At 38.6% G+C, this 16,842-nt stretch overlaps 1 protein-coding gene and 1 long non-coding RNA gene across 2 annotated transcripts; both read left to right on the top strand.

The window, feature by feature from the left end:
- The first annotated feature begins 291 nt into the window (after window positions 1-291).
- LOC307166786 (TRPM8 channel-associated factor homolog) lies at window positions 292-5,299 on the top strand. The gene is made up of 8 exons (XM_079885440.1): window positions 292-338; window positions 942-1,586; window positions 1,663-2,654; window positions 2,746-2,840; window positions 2,986-3,199; window positions 3,666-3,905; window positions 4,029-4,366; window positions 4,711-5,299. Exons 2-8 carry the CDS (start codon window positions 970-972, stop codon window positions 4,951-4,953), a joined length of 2,739 nt encoding a protein of 912 aa, XP_079741566.1. The 5' UTR covers window positions 292-338; window positions 942-969; the 3' UTR covers window positions 4,954-5,299.
- A 2,939-nt stretch (window positions 5,300-8,238) lies between these two features.
- On the top strand, window positions 8,239-8,695 carry LOC307166795. The gene is made up of 3 exons (XR_013822697.1): window positions 8,239-8,323; window positions 8,408-8,572; window positions 8,667-8,695. It is a non-coding gene; the product is annotated as an uncharacterized lncRNA (long non-coding RNA).
- Window positions 8,696-16,842: the final 8,147 nt, after the last annotated feature.

Here is a 16,842-nt window from a genome sequence, read left to right on the forward strand (position 1 = left end):
TGGACTCTTCACTACTCTGGAGTTGCCCATGGTGAGAGGCGGCGGGCTGGTGTGGGTTTGCTTATAGCCCCCCAGCTCAGCCACCCTGTGTTGGAGTTCACCCCGGTGAACGAGAGGGTCATTTCCCTGTGCCTGATTTGATTCAATCAAGTGAAAACCAGTTTGGCAGGTTATCTGGCTTGCTCAAGAGAAACAGGCCTTAATCAGCATAACACTATCCTTCAAATGATCCAATCAGCCTGACAGTACCACCCATACCTTCACATGATCACAGAGACAAAAGCACAGCTGTACATTGAGCTTAATGGTCAGGAAATGCATAAAGACAAAGGATGAGGGTGAGAGTCTCAGCCATTGACTTATTTTAGAGAACAGGACTGGCAGGAATCTCTTGATATAATCATCATAACTGCTGCTAAAATTTCTCAGTTTATATTGGAATCTAAATTAAACATTTAATAAATTTGTTATTCTTCAGTGGTTTCTAGATAAACAAACAAAATTTAAAAAGTGTATTTATGGGCGTGCTCCTTATTGGTGAGCCATACTCTTATCCACAAAAACATTCCCAGAGTAGTTAGGCTACACTACACAAAGCTAAGAAGGAAAGTCATTTGAGCATGCTTGTATCTACAGATAAAGTTGAGTGTGTGCAATTTAATATCAAGTTGCAATTTTTACATCTGTAGTCACAATTGGGATTGGATGGGAAGTAAAGTTTCAATTATGTGTTTATTTCAGATTTGTGTATACTACTGTATATTAAATGTCGTAATATACATTATAAATTACATTTCTATTTGTTTTTAAATATATGAAACTTGACTTCATTTTCTGTCTTTGTGTAGGACTGAAACCAATCGGTATCATTTTTCTGCATGCACTCTGGTTGAACAGACCCAGTGTTCAGACCCTTTAAAACTGTGTGTGTTTTTTTTTAGTGACTTACTAAAACAGAACTAATTCACCATGGCACGCGAAAAGGACTACTACAGTCTCATGTATGGGCTGCAGGAGCTTGATTTCCAAGGAAAAGCAGTGCCCAGTGATCTTGTACTAATAGGTGAACATGCCTTTCCACTTGCCATGAATCCAAGAGGTCAGGTGTTGATGGCTGCATCTCTTTACGGTCAGGGACGTATAGTGGTGTTGGGACATGAGGAATACCTAACACGCTTTCCTGGCCTCGTCGAGAATGCTTTAATGTGGCTTATGCCATGTACTGGTGATGCCGGCATTGTAGGAATTCAAAGGAGTTTACGTTCAGTAGTTGAAAACTTGAACTATTGCCCTATCAAGACAGAGCTAGGAGACTTCCGTAATGAGTTAGCTATATATATCACAGATGCTTACTGTGTTGAGACCTGTGCAAAGGATCTGGTTGCTTTCCTCAAAGCTGGAGGTGGTTTGATCATTGCTGGCCAAGCATGGAGTTGGTCTTATGACCATCCACAAGAAAACACTTTAAAGAACTTTCCAGGAAACAAGGTGTGCAGTGTTGCAGGAATTTATTTCTCTGAACTCCCAGGAGAAGTTGGCAACTTTCCTGTTCCAAGAAACATCCCTACTAGTTGGCTTTCTGTATCGTAAGTTCAGCACACATTTTTGCTTTTTACCCATTCTTTAAAAAAACATTCACTATTTGTCTTGTCTTTTTTTCAGAATAGGCAAAGACTTCAAATATGATCTAGAGTTCCTGCTACAAGGTGTGTCTGAGTTTGACACCAAAGGAGGGGCTATAGCATCTGAAGTGATGGTGCACGGACCATTAGCATTCCCCACTGCAGTCACTCCTGCTGGAAAAGCATTCATTGCTGGTGCTTATTATGGACAAGGTCGAGTAATTCTGGTATCCCATGAAGGCTACCTGGGCCGGGACTCTCTGTCCACATTCATGATCAATGCTATCAAGTGGCTTGATGAGGGTCGGAAGGGTGTTATTGGGATCCTACCCAGCCTCAAAGCAGCCCATGGGGTATTGAGCAAATCAGGTTTAGATTGCCAGTTGACCGGCTTCAGAGAAGATCTAAGCGTCTACGTCTGCACTTCCTACAGTGATGCCCAATGTGCAGAGATCCAAGAATTTGTTGCTGAAGGTGGAGGACTTCTGATTGGGGGTCATGCCTGGTATTGGGCTCAGACCCACTGTGGCTGCAATGTGATGACCAAATACCCAGGAAATCATATTCTTAACAAAATGGGATTGTGTCTCTTAGGCAATACCTTGGCTGGAGGCTTATATAAGGCCCTAGATATAGAGCATAGTTGTAGAGAGGGGTACCACTTTCGTAGAATGCTGCAGCGGTTTGCTGAACATGTAAGCCTGGGGAAAGAATTGACTGCTCATGAACAGGGCTGCTTGAAGCAGTTGGGCAGTGACTGTGCCAGTTACCTTCGTATGTCTTCTCATGACAGTGCTGCCTACACCTCAGTAGTAGCAATTCTTAGTGACATAGTGAAGAAGGTAGGTGTTCCACAGGTGTGCAGTAATTGTCCTGTCGAATGTGCTAAAGACCACCTGATGCTCCAAATTGGATCTGAGCTATACAAAGTGTCACCTAATCCTGATGCCCTACTTCCATACATCATCAAGGACAGACCCAACTTGCCCACTGTGTCTAATGCAAGAGTTCGGATCAGTGCTAACACTGCAGGTATGAAAGATTTCTTGCCAAATGAAGGAGGAAAAATGTTATTCCTTGTTTAGTTTGACTATTTTAAGCACTATAAAATTACTTGTTTCAGGTTGTGAAGAATGGATAAGCACAGGCGTATATCTTTCTCATGGTATGAAGACGTACATATCAGTACCTCCAGAGATCGTTGGGAAAAATTGGCAGGTAATCAATAAAGTCTACTCTTATACATGTTTCCAATCAAGGAATGGTGCTGTATGTAATAGTTATACTTGTCAGTCTAGATACAACCATATTACACATAGGGCTTGGATAGCATGTTATTAACATGATGAGATACTCTATGTAGGTGCAGCTTGGTTGCCAGACAGATAACATTGGTGGAGCAAACATCCTGAAACGGGCTCCTGTGGTCCATGAGCGATTCCCTTTGGACACAGAAATGGTCCAGGTCTGGAATTTGTGGGGAGGGCTCATCTACCTAATAGCACCTCCCCAGAGCAAAGTGGATGGGGTGGAAATTGTCATGCAGGTCTCAGTACAGGCTCCATACTTCAAATCTGGTAAGAATTCTGATTAAGATTAAGTTTCTGATTCTGAATTCTGATTAATATTCAGTGAGAATCACAGTGAGGTTTCTATTCAGAACGTTTAAATGTACAAGCGATGTCACACATTTTTTAAGCCAAAACATTTTTTGTCACATACAGCAAACATCTCCTCACTATCCGCTAGCTGCCTGTCCCCTGAACACACTGCAAAAAAACGCGGTCTCTGTAGACAGCCCAGGCTCCACAAACGGCAAGAAAAACAAACTAGGCTAACCCGCACCACGAAACATAACAAACTGTTCCAGCCAATAACCGACAAGAGGGATTTGGGGGGTTAGTGCGCGGATGAGGAGGAGGGAGTGTCTAGCTAGCCTCCGTTTTGTTTGACAATACTTTGAACGTCAACAAGAAGTGACGTCACCCAATATCACTTAGATCACCTTTAAAGGTACATGATAAAACTTGTTCTGTCCCTCAGGAGAGACTAGTGTAGCTGACTGGGTGAGCGGGATCCGTTCGGCACCTGCCCCCTGGGCAGAACTTGAGTTTGAGAACATCATCATCACATTAGAATCAAAATTTATAAGGAATCTGGACTGCCCTGATGAGGTGGCTACACTCTGGGATACCATAATGAGAAGCATAACTGACCTGGCAGCAAGGCCTGCCAAGTTGCCCCGCAAGGAGCGGTTTGTTGCAGATGTTCAGATCTCTCACGGTCAGTGGTACTATTGCTGGGATGAAAAAAAAAAACATCACTATTACAACAGAATCATGCCGTTATTACCTATTATATTCTCACAATTCTGATGATAACACGTCCCCCATTTCACCCCTTCAGGTTTCATGCATGCTGGATATCCCATCATGATGCAAACCAACTCTGCCCCAGCACTAATAAACGTAAAGGAAGCCTATAAAAGTGGTCTTTGGGGAGCCATTCATGAGTTGGGTCATAACCAGCAGCGTGGAGTTTGGGAGTTCCCTCCACACACCACTGAGTGCACCTGCAACCTGTGGTCCTTGTACGTACATGAGGAAGTTCTGCGATTTAATAGAGCTAATGCTCATCCAGCCATCACTCTAGAAAAGCGTCAGGCTCGTGCCAAGATGTATCACAGTGGCGGAAAGGATTTAAAAAGCTGGAGAATGTGGACGGCACTCGAGACTTACATGCAGGTAAGAACAGACTGTGTATAATGTTTTAAAACATTGTTTGATAATGTACATTTTTGGTTACATCATCATTGCCAGTATTGTAATTTTTTAAAGAGAGATTAAAGCAATAATGGATTATTTGTGAGCCCTAGAAGTAATAATTCATTATTTTAAGGTTAATTTTTAAAAACAAAACAATAAAATCTTATGCGGAATAAATAAATTGAAAAATGTAATTGTAATTGTTTATGTAATTATTATAAAAAATATAATTATATAAATATAAAACATATATATTTATACCCATTTTTGTGTGTAATCTTCCATCATATTTCTTTTTTTTTTTCTTTTTTTTTTTTTTCAAGCTTCAGGAAAGATTTGGCTGGGATGCTTTTAAGAAAGTTTTTACTGCCTACCATACTATGAATGGAGTGCCAAATGACAATGCAGGCAAGATGAATCTGTATGCTGAGACCTTCTCCAAGGTGGTCAACATGAACTTGTCCCCCTTCTTCAAAGCGTGGGGTTGGCCCATCCAGCCCAGCACAGAAGAGAAGATCTCTCATCTCCCTGAGTGGAATGACCATCCTATGAGCCAATACGCATAAGAACGTCTCAGTTTTAATACAATTGAGGGGTTAGATTAAGTATACAAGATGATATATGTTTATCTGGAGTTTCATGGACATTATTGTATTCATGTCTCTAATTTGAATGAATTGTGTGTAGTGAAATGTGTAGATGAGCAATTGATTCATATCAATATAAGGCACAAACTTATACATATAATTTAAATATTCTGAATGGCTATTGGGCAAGTGGGCTAAGGTTTTATATCCTGAACATGCATGTTAAAAACACAACATATACATAAATACCAAAAACTACATGTGTGTACTACAATTAAAATACTGTCAGTATGGCATGGCATTTTGAATTGGTGTACTTTCCTTTCTTATGTAAGCAAATTAATCATACATATTATTTTAAAAGATAATGAATGGTGTGTAATGTTGATGTGATTTGAAAATACAGAATTAAGCCTTATTGCTAAAGTTTATTTGAAAGTGTTAATCTAAGCTCTGCATTGGCCGCTGAACAGCTCATTCACTGGTGCATCAGAGAATGGCTGAAGGAAGTTGACCATCTCATCTAGGTTGCGTTCCACAACAACATTCAGCTCTGTGTTGAGGACAGTGCACCCTGGCCTGGTAGACCTGGAGGATGGCCATAGCATGCAGTGAGGAGGCAACCTGCCCCGCAGCTCTATAGTTCTTTTCCACCAGAGTAGACGAAAACCTACAGGCTTTGGAGGGGTGCTTAGGGTCTCCACGCTAGGTGGAGGCGCTCTGGGGACACAGTTGCATTGCCACAGAACGCTCCACCGGGGGGACCCCAGCACACCCTTTGGCCGCGGCCTCACCGAGGGCAGAGAAGGCAGAAGAGACCGCTGAGCAGTCTCATGACCTCTTCATGCACTTCCGGGAAGAAAGGAATTGGGGCGGGTGCTGACGAGCGTCAGCACGCGCCACCCCCGAAAACCAATCGCCAAGCCGTGAGCGCTAGGGGCATGGCGGAGGGTTCCACACAAGCCCGATGCTCGTAGCTGCCCAGGAAAGCGTGGCAGTCAGTTCTGGATCAGACTCGGGCAATTTGGAAACCTCATTTGGAAACCTCACGGGTTGCAATGTGCAAGAGGGGGGTGTGGCCCAAGGAGAATTCGTCAGGTTGTTCCACACCGTCAGTCTCAAATCACCCTGGCCACCAGCCAAAGTATCCCCTCTCGTGGAGGGAATAGATTGGGGTGTGGCAGAGGGGACTCTATACCTCTACGGAGGTCATTGAATCTCGAGCGCAACATTGAGATGGTCATGTTCCTGCAATGAGAACATGACACATCCACGAATGCTGCCTGAGTGTGATTTAAGCCCAAACATGCTAAGCAGCGTTCGTGCCCATCAGCAGAATTAATCTGTCTACCGTACCCAGAAATACACGGATGAGACATCTTTAAAAAGACGCACTGCGTGCAGCTCTTTTAGAGCGGATAAAACTCAACAGCAGTGTTGAAGCACCCAGGGAGAAAACACACACTGTTGGCAGATCACAGCACAGACCAACAGCAGGAATAAGATCTTGATAGAACACGCCGTCATACCAACACCGCTGAAGATCATCTTGTATCTCAGAACTCGTAGACAGCTTGCAGTGGAAAGAAGTGAAGAAACACTCGGCTCCGAAGCAAAAACATATTGCGAGATTGCCACGCTGCTCCTTTTATACCCACACGGTGGGGCGGAGTTGCGCTATGCAAATTCCGCAGACCCATGGCATTGTTTTGCCATTGGCTCGTTTTGTAAGAACTCGAAGGTGATAGGCTTCTAAGCGAAACCCCCATTCGTCAGTCACTGACGTAACTCGGAGTTACTTCAGTCTCTGACTATAACAGTAACAAGTCAAGCGGTGCGTGCTGATGTTCCCCCTATCATAGTCAAAGCCCACATGAACCAGCAGTCAAGTGACGGCACTAAACCTATGACAGTGTTTGCTGAGGTCAGTCAGAGTTACAAGCCCAGTGCCGCTGCTAGCCATTTTGGTGCCCTAAGCATAATTCCTTTATGATGCCCCCCACCCCGATATAAATATAACATAAAACTCAATACCAATAACACAATAGCAGCATCACAGTATAAAACTTAAGAACACTAAAAAGAGAAAGTAAAATCTTCACAGCTTTGCTGACTTTGTGAACATATGTAGAATAGCCAACACACACTACACATTTGAAAGTGCAAACTTTTCTTCAGTAAACAGAATAGCAAAATAAAAAAAATTCTCAAAATAATCCAGACATGTTTTTCCCAAATTCAATGTCACTTTGAATAAATTACATTTATTAGACAAAATATTGAAACAAAGAATCTCATACTGGAAAAAAATTATAAACATTTAAAACTGAAAGCATGGCAGCCAAGGAGTTCTCCCCCTTTATTCCTTATGTATCAACTATTTGATAAATCTAATATAATATAATATAATATAAAAGCATAATAGAATGAGGTGCAATAATGCACACAGTTAAACAGTATTGTTTGCTTTATATCATTCATAATGACATTTTATATTTTTTATTTAACAGGAATTGTTAGCCTACCATGTGCACTGCACTGACTGCTAAAGTTAACTGTTAGCCTACTGAGAAAGTATTATTAACCACCGTCACGTCAAAATAAACCATAAACTACTGCTCAATATCTAAAGAAAGATAGTAAAGAAAGTAACAGCTAGCTGGCGTCAGTTATTTGTGTTGCTTAATGTATTGCTTTGTATTAGGTAATGTTTAACAGTAAAATTTCAATTTAGCTTGCACCGAAGTTATAAGTTATAATAACATAGTTTGCTAACATTAACGTCAGCAAGTTCGAGGCGCATTACGATTAGCAGCTGCACATGCACATTTCCCGTATTTAAGAATGAATAAACATGGACTTACCTGCAAGTGATGCACGGGCATCATCTCGCAGTTTCTGCTGCTTTCTTTTCTCAGATCCTAACTCCTGCTGTCTTTTAGGTGCCATTTCCCCCAAAAAGTTGCCTACTATCTGTCTGTCAAACTTCGTCCGCGCGAAAGCCCGCGCGAACAACCGGCACGGACCATCCAACCAACGCGGGAGGGCAGTACTTTCTAGACTAGAGCAATTAAATTATCTTGTTCCCCCTTTTTTGTTACATATACATGGCTAAAATGTGCCTAATAATATTTCTATAGGCTAATGAAATAATATCGGCATTATAATTTTTTTTTCATTAGGCTATTTTTGGTGCCCCCTCAGCACTTGGTGCCCTACGCACAGCGCGTGATGCGCGTGGTGGGAGCGGCGGCGCTGTACAAGCCTGTAATAAAGGCTGAAGTGTGGGCTACGCTGGAGTCTGAATCTGGGTCTGCACAAACATTACAACTCCTGGACAATGGAGCAGGTAAATTACCCATCATTTTTGTTTGAAGTGTGCACTCAACCCAGATTTACACTATTTATCCAAAAGTGCTTTATTGTTTTACAGGAGCTGATGCTTTCAAAGATGATGGCATCTATTCCAGATTTTTCACACAGATGAAAAATGGAAGAAGCAGCTTGAAAGTAAGAGTGAAGAATCAAAATGGACAAGCCAGATTTACTTTCCAAAAAAGGGGTGGTGCCCCATACGTACCTGGAAATGTGGTAAACGGTAAACCGCGAGATTGAGACTCCTAAAGGAAACTGTTCAAACTTTTATCAATTTTCCTCAACTAATTTTTTTCATGATATTCCTCGAATTTCAGGTGTGGTAGAGCTGAACCCTCCAAAGCCTCCAGTTTATGAGGAATCACTTGAGGTCGGAAGCTTTACCAGAACAGCCACCGGAGAGAGGTGACGTTTACAGGCGTCATGAAATAATGTAAATTTGATTGTCTTCGTTGCATGTTTCTTTTCCTTTAAGCGAAATCCTATGAGATCAGGTGGAGCTATGACCTTCAAATGCTTTGAGAAAGCTTCAGCAATGGTCATGCATTCAACACAACTGCCGTCTCACCGCACGAGGCTGGATCAGTTGAACAGCATTCATTCAATTTCAGTTTCACAATCCACAATGGCACCACAATGTTCTTTGCAGTTCAGTCTGAAGACAAAGAAAATGCGAAATCTGAAATCTCCAACATTGCTCAAGCTTCAAAGATCTTCCCTAATCCAAAACCCCAAGGAATATCAAACCCAGGCATGAATTTGACAGTTCTTGTCATTTCTTTGTGTGTGGTAACTATGGTCATATGCTTTGTTGTTGCTGTCACTACATGGGCAGTGAGATGCAGAAAACGCCTTCGAATCTGATGCACACAATCAAATCAATATGTATGTGTAAATTTAACATAACTATGTACATCCAGCAACTTTAGAACATTTCTTTCAATAATCATCTCTATCAAACAAGTCTTTCTAACTTTCTGAATATTTTTGCAAGTACATGTATTGCTCTCATTTAGAATTCCCATTTATAGTTGATTCTCAATCGATTTATCTTACTCTGAAATGTGAGCACCTTTAAATACAAATGAACAAAAACATTTCTGTACAATAAAAGGCTTGTATTAAACTTCCATCATGATGATTTAAAACACATTTTTAGTTAATTCATTCTTTGAATTTTAAATGGCGACCTATTATGCTATTTTTCAAAGTGAACTTGTTTTTGGGCTCTACTAGACTGTTGTCATGCTTGAATGCTCAAAAAACACTTAATTTTCTCTCTCTTTTCGCTCATTTTTTCCCCATTTCACATTTTCTCCCGTTACAAAACTGGACTATAACATTATACAACCTGGATCATTCATTAAAGGTAGACTGTCATTCACCAACACATGCAGACTTTTCAACTTAATTTATTATTCTTCGATTCAAACCTCATTGGTTCCTGTGGAAGTTCAAACGTGCTGTATAACACATGAGAATGAACCTCACTGGTTCTTGCACGTCAAGCAAACATGCTTGAGCTTCTGTTTACCACAACTGATGTCTGTGTGGATTAATGTTTCTATGTGAATTAAAGCCTAATGACATCTCAGACTGTCTGGCGGCAGATATGTAAAGATAAGGGTTTTTCCTACTTTTGAGTGATTTGTTGTTGACTGTTTTGTACATGTTGTCATTTTAATTATAATTCAAATGGATTTTGTTTTATTGACCACAATATTATTGATAATTGTTGACGGGCAATTTTGTATAATTTTGAACTATAGGGCAGGGGCTTGAGAAGTTTACCTATGACGACTTAAGGTTCTGAGAACCCTGGAAATGTGAAAAGAGTCCATTCAAAATCTAGACCATTTTTTGGAGGGTTGGTGCAATGTTTTAATTTATGACTGAATGGCAAGAAAATAAATTATATAATATTGTATTGTGTCCCTTGTAACAAGATCACAATGAAGCAGTATCTATTGAGATTATTGAATTCTTTTCTTTTTTTGGTGACAGAGGAAGCTTCCAGTACACAGAGACAACAACAGTACAGAGATAGTAAATCAAAAAATGCAGATGTATGTGAATAAGGTAAACACACACACACACACACATATATAGGCTATATATATATATATGTATATATATATATATATATATATATATATATAGTTATGGAATATGCACATTTTTCCATTATAAATATGTCTTTTTGTGTATGAAGCACTTATGTATTGGAGTCTACCATAATGGTAACCTTATATAATGAAAGTGTTGTTATAAAGAAAAACACTGCAATAGTTAAAAATAATTTATTGAGAAAATGGTTTATAAAGAAAAACATACCACACTGAATGTTGTAAGCATTTATTAAGCAAATGGCAGAGTAGATATAAATTGAAAATGTATTAGAAATAGCTTTGCTAAAGAAAGAAGAAGAATGCAATCATTACCGTCTATGTGTTGTTGACGAGACACAGATTGCAACAAGAAGAGGTCCGAAGAAGGACGAAGAGGCGACAGGCTTTAATGACCAAGTCCTATGGGGTTTTCAGGAGGGGATATCTGAAGATGTTAAAAAGTTGGACTTTAAAAAGAGCTGGAATGGCATGTCCAGTCAGACGCAAAAATAAAAATATATATAATTGAAATTAAGAAGCTCGCCTGCCATAAGGCTCTGTTTAACAAAAGATTGAGCTGAACTGACCACGGAGAAGTCTTATGTGTTCTAAATATTGTAAGTATGGAAATTCAAATGCTTATTATTTAGGACAGATTGGACTTACTTTACCTAACCTGAGAATAATTAAAATAAGGTAAAAGGTGTTTTATTACGCACATAAAACATGGCGCCCAATGTGGTAGGGGGGATTGATCATTGATTTCTGGCCAGGATCATTGACCAATTGCTCAAAATACAATAAACGTTGTGTAGGATTAAAAAGGAGAAAGAACCGCGAAAAAAACCGCGTCAAGCCTTAAGCCGCCAACAACAAAATACAAAGTAATCGCAAAAATACAAATGCACTGTAGAGTGAAGTGATTACTCAAAATAGACAGTGTACAATATAAACCAAGAATCATCCCTCCCTAGCTTCTCCCTAGCTATTCCTGCCTAACAAAATCTCACCTCTCTAACTTAACCCTTACTCTTCACACAGTTCTGCGGCGGGATTTTATGCACTATAAACCAGTAAGTTTGTGAGGCAATCTGCAATAGACAACCACACAAAATCTTACGGACGTGCTCCCGAGATAACTTCGCAGTTAACACTAACCGCGTTCCCGTGACACTATTAAAACAACAAAATTAGGTGACATCCAAAGGACGACACCTCTTCAGCCTAACAGGAGAGCAAAGGCAAGCAAAACCACGGATCATGAGATTCACACTTCACTCACCTGCATTTCATGCGAGAACAATGTAAAAATGCCACAAAACCGATTCGAAAAAAAACGGACGAGCCCCCATTTATGTTACGGTCCCACAAAATATGAGTCTAGGATTCAGGGACACATAACATAAAAGATCGACAACGAAGTGCGTGATCCAAAAACATATATTTATTATAACTCAAACAACTCACAAATTAACCACAAAATGAGAGACGGGGAGCTCAGCAACAAAGGGAAAGGAAATACAACCCACAGCTGAGACTCCCCGCTCCTAACTCAAGTTCAAAACGGTAAACAAATGGCGAAACGGCGTTGAGCAGCTGCCTCTCCCAAGGCCACCTCCTTCCGTTTTATCTCCGGTCCTTCCCCAGCACCACCAATCAAAACTAAGGAAAACGGAAACAAGACAACATTAACATAATAAACCTTAATTAGAGGACTCCAGGCCAGGCGTTCGCGATACACGCGTAACAGACTCGATATAAAACTTGATTAGACTAAGAATAATTCTAAGACGAATTATTGAAATGACCCAGAAAGGGTTGATTATTCAAGTTAAAATGAGTAATCCCGTGTACTTGTAATTAGTTACAAGTTAATACATAAGTTCGAGAGAGAGAGAACTTATCTATTAGCACTTTTTCTTCTATCCAGAGACCATTGAGAATAGAAGAATTTAATGAAACAATAGCCTCAGCAGAAATACTGTGAGCACAGAAAGTAAAAGTTGTAAGATTTAAAAATAGCACTGTATATATACAGTGTAAAAACAAAGAAGTTGAGGGTATATTTTCAAAAATACCAAAAGTAGGAACAATAACAATACAATACTAAATTAGACAAAATATCAGGAGAACAGGCAGAAGAGGAAAAAATCAAGAAATATAAGGGAGAAATAATTAATTTTGAAAATATTAAGAGGAGATCTTCCAAAATAGAGACAGAGTGAGGGAAGAATTAATGGAGTAAGAACAAGAAATAATAGATTACAAATTGGAACAAGTAGAAATATAAATGTTATGGTCTAAAGTAGAGGCTACAGGGAATGGTTGTCTTTAATAGAAACAAACAAATGATAATTGAAGGGACTGCAGTGCAGTTTTTAACCTGTTAGGAGCACAGGCCTTAAAAGAGATAGAAAATGAAAAAGGGAGATTAAGAGTGTAATTTCCAGGGTCAGTAAGAATAATTCTGGTGCACCCCACTGGAATTGTGTGTAGAACAAAATTATGTACTACTAGTCAAAAGCTGAAATAATAATGTCATCCTTAGGGCCCAAGCCCTGAAAGGGCGAAGGCCCTATTGTTATCCTTAGGATTATTTATTATTATTAGGGCCAAAGCCCTGAAAGGGCGAAAAAAGCTGTGGCAAAAAAGTCAGAACATGGAAGATTTTAATATTAATTTCATTATTTATGGAGAGAACAAAACATTTGAATCGTGGTTAATGGCTGTTTTGTCCCCAGTAAAGAAACGGAAAAGAGAACCAAAAAGGGTAAAGAGAGGGTAAAAGACACAAAGAGCTGGATGACAGAGAAATCGACAAAATTGAAGAAGACAGGCACGAAGTAAACTCTAAACGGAGTACGGCATGGGCTCTGGCAGTGTTTAAAGACTGGTTAGTCCAAAAGAATATGTCAGCCGACTTTGACAGTTACGGGGAAGAAAACCTGAATCAGATGCTGCGATCATTTTATGCATCCGTTAGGAATGCTAACGGAAAAACGTACTCAATTTCAAGTTACATTGCGATTAGGTCTGGGATATGTCGCCACTACACGACAAGGTTTGATACACTCTCAGAAAAAAAGGTACAATTTTGTACCAAAGAAGGTACAAATCCTTGTCACTGGGGCGGTACCTTTTACTGGTACAAAATTGTACCTTAATATAGAGGAACAAATTTGTTCCATTCCAGTTTGTACCTTAAAGGACATGATTTGTACCTTGGGCAACCAAAATGTACCTTTTGTTTTTTAAAACTTGTTGGTACAATATTGTACCTTTATCAAAGGTACAAATTTGATCCTTTAAGGTACCACCCCAGTGACAAGCCCCTTTGTACCTTAACTGTGTCAAATTTGTTCCTACAAGAACTATTAAAGGCAATTTTTCTATAATAACATGCACATTCAACAACTGAATCCAAAAGGCAATTTAATCATTTCTGTAAATACATATCAAATACATATGAATGTTTGAATACTTTCGTTCCAACTTACAGTAAAGTATTTCTTTGTGTAAATACATCAAAGACTTCACAATACAATAAAGACATAGCAAAATTAACAGAATATCACTTCTTTAAAAAGATTTGAAAGAATTAAAAATGCAATTACACTAAAATGTACAGTACATAAAATATATTTTCTCATCTACAACAAAGCTAGACTTGTTTTTTTTTCACTTTTCACACAATACCCTTGCATTTATTTAACTTTTTTTTAAAACACCATCCTCCACCCGAACTGCTCGGCAATTTCAGATCCCTCCATTTTTACACTGCTGAAGATTCTCCTCTCACTGAAGACACGTCCAGTCAAGAAGTTCCCAAGATCTGCACAGTGGGTTGAGATGTAGCCGGTTCTTCCTGAACATAATGAAGAATCAATATTAGAAAAGACAGACATACTCCCAATGACAAGCTCAAATTTGACCTCTAGACTTAAAGGGATAGTTCACCTAGAACTTAAAATTCTGTCATTTACTCGCCCTCAGGTTGTTCCAAAACTGTTTGAGTTTCTTTCTTTACTTGAACAAAAAAGAAGATATTTTGAAAATTGAAAATGAAACAGTTGATGGGGCCCCATTAACTTCCATAGAATCTTTTTCAATTTTAATTTTTTTTCATACTATGGAAGTCAATGGGGCCCCATTGACTGTTTCATTTTTTGGGTGAACTACAAATCCTGCAACATCTCGTTTGGCAATGTAATTTGCTTCTATAACGGATTTCAGCTTAGCCAACCTCAACACATTTGACAATTTTACATAAAGGGTTAGTTCACCCAAAAATGAAAATTATTTTGTTAATTACTCACCCTCATGTCATTTCACATCTATAAGACCTTTGTTCATCTTCGGAACTCAAATGAAGATATTTTTAATGAAATTCTGAGAGCTTTCTGTCCTTCCATTGGGAGCAATGCAACTAACACATGCAAGGCCCAGAACGATAGGAAAGACATCATTGAAGTAATCCATGTGACTCCAGTGTTTTAACCAATTTTATGAAGCGATGCAGGTGCTTTGTTTTAGCAAAAAACACAATTTACCACTTTATTTACGAAAATACTGACTTGCAATCCAGTAGGGGAGCACTACGACGCATGTGAATTGTGTTGACTCAAGACCGGATGTTGTTCCGTGAATGTGCTTTAGATAATATTATTTTGTAAAAATATATATATATATATATTTTTTTTTTTTTTTTTTGGCAAAACAAAGCTTACATCGCTTCATAAAATTGAGATTAAACCACTGGAGTCACTTGGATTACATTAATGGTGTCTTTACTACCTTTCTGGGGCTTGAATGTATTATTTGCATAGGCTACCAATGAAGGAACAGAAAGCTCTTGGAGTTCATCAAAAATATCTTCATTTGTGTTCCGAAGATTAACGATGCAGGTTCGGAATGACATGAGGGTGTATAATTAATGACAGAATTTAATTTTTTTGCTGAACTATACCTTTAAGGGATGAGAAAACAAGTTTCACAAAAAGAAAAAACTTTCTGCATTTTTACATTTTCCACAAAAAGAAAAGAAAAGTAGTTTTAAATGATTCACTTAAAGCTTCATATAAAATACCCAGAAAAGTAAAATGTTAAACTAATCCATTTGAATTGAGAAGTTTAGTAAAAAATGTCTGACGAGACTACCGCTTTATATAATAAACAGATTAAATTTAGGATTTTATTCACATTTAAACATTGAACAAACAGAAGCTCAACCACACTTGCTTTGACAAGCGAGAACAAACCTCAATGGTTCTTGCGGAAGCTCAAACGTGCTGCAAAACACACGAGAATGAACATCATCAGTTTTCGCACGTCAAGCAAACATGCTTGAGCTTCCGTTTACCGCAACTGATGTGTGAATTGATGAATATTTATGTGAATAAAAGCCTAAATTAAATCTGTTGATCATATAAAATGATCGTATCTCTACAGAAAAACTTGGACTAAACTGCTCGATTCAAATTATTTTACGATCTCTTTATTATGGTAGCATACAGGTATCAAAAGACATTTTGAAATTTAATATGCAAAATGGCAATGTAATATATAAAATGGCAATGTATTTCTTATTTAAATTGATATTTTCCATACCATATGTGCAATGTTTGGGGCAAAGTGACAATTCAAATTCAATAATATAATTAAATTAGCCATTTCCTACACTTGTTTTAACATATAATTTAAACATATTACAAAAATGATTAGAGATATTTAAAGGTAGGCTATAATTCACCCAAAATTGAAAACTCTGTCATTAATTATTCACTCTCATGTTGTTCCAAACCTGTAAGACTTTCATTCATCTTTGGAACACAAATGAAGATCTTTTTAATGAAATCTGAGAGCTTTCTGTCCCCCCATTCCCCCCCTGTCCATGCAACTAAAACTTTGATGCTTCAAAAAGTTCATAAACAGATCGTAAGACCAATCCATTTGAATCGAGCAGTTTACTGTAGTTCAAATTTTCTGAAGAGACATGATCACTTTATATGATGAACAGATTTCAGAAGCTCAACCGAACATTGACACGTGAGAATAAACCTCTTTCTCAAACGTGCTGCGCAACACATGAGAATGAACCTCATTTGTTTTCGCATGTCAAGCGAACATGCTAGAGCTTCTGTTTACCGTATCTGATGTGTGAATTGATGAATATTTATATTTGAATAAAAGCCTAAATTCAACCTGTTCATAAAGGAAGCACAAAATTTAGACTAAACCACTCAATTCATATGGATTAGTTTTACGATCACTTTAGGAACTTTTTAAAGCGTCAAAGTGGTAGTTGCTTAGCTGTCTATGGGGGGTCAGAAAGCTCATTTAAATGCTATTTTTCTTAATTGCATTTACACTCACAGTTAAGACACTT

Source organism: Squalius cephalus, assembly GCF_949319135.1.
Source record: "Squalius cephalus genome assembly, chromosome: 11".
In the NCBI taxonomy this organism is placed as follows: Eukaryota; Metazoa; Chordata; class Actinopteri; order Cypriniformes; family Leuciscidae; genus Squalius; species Squalius cephalus.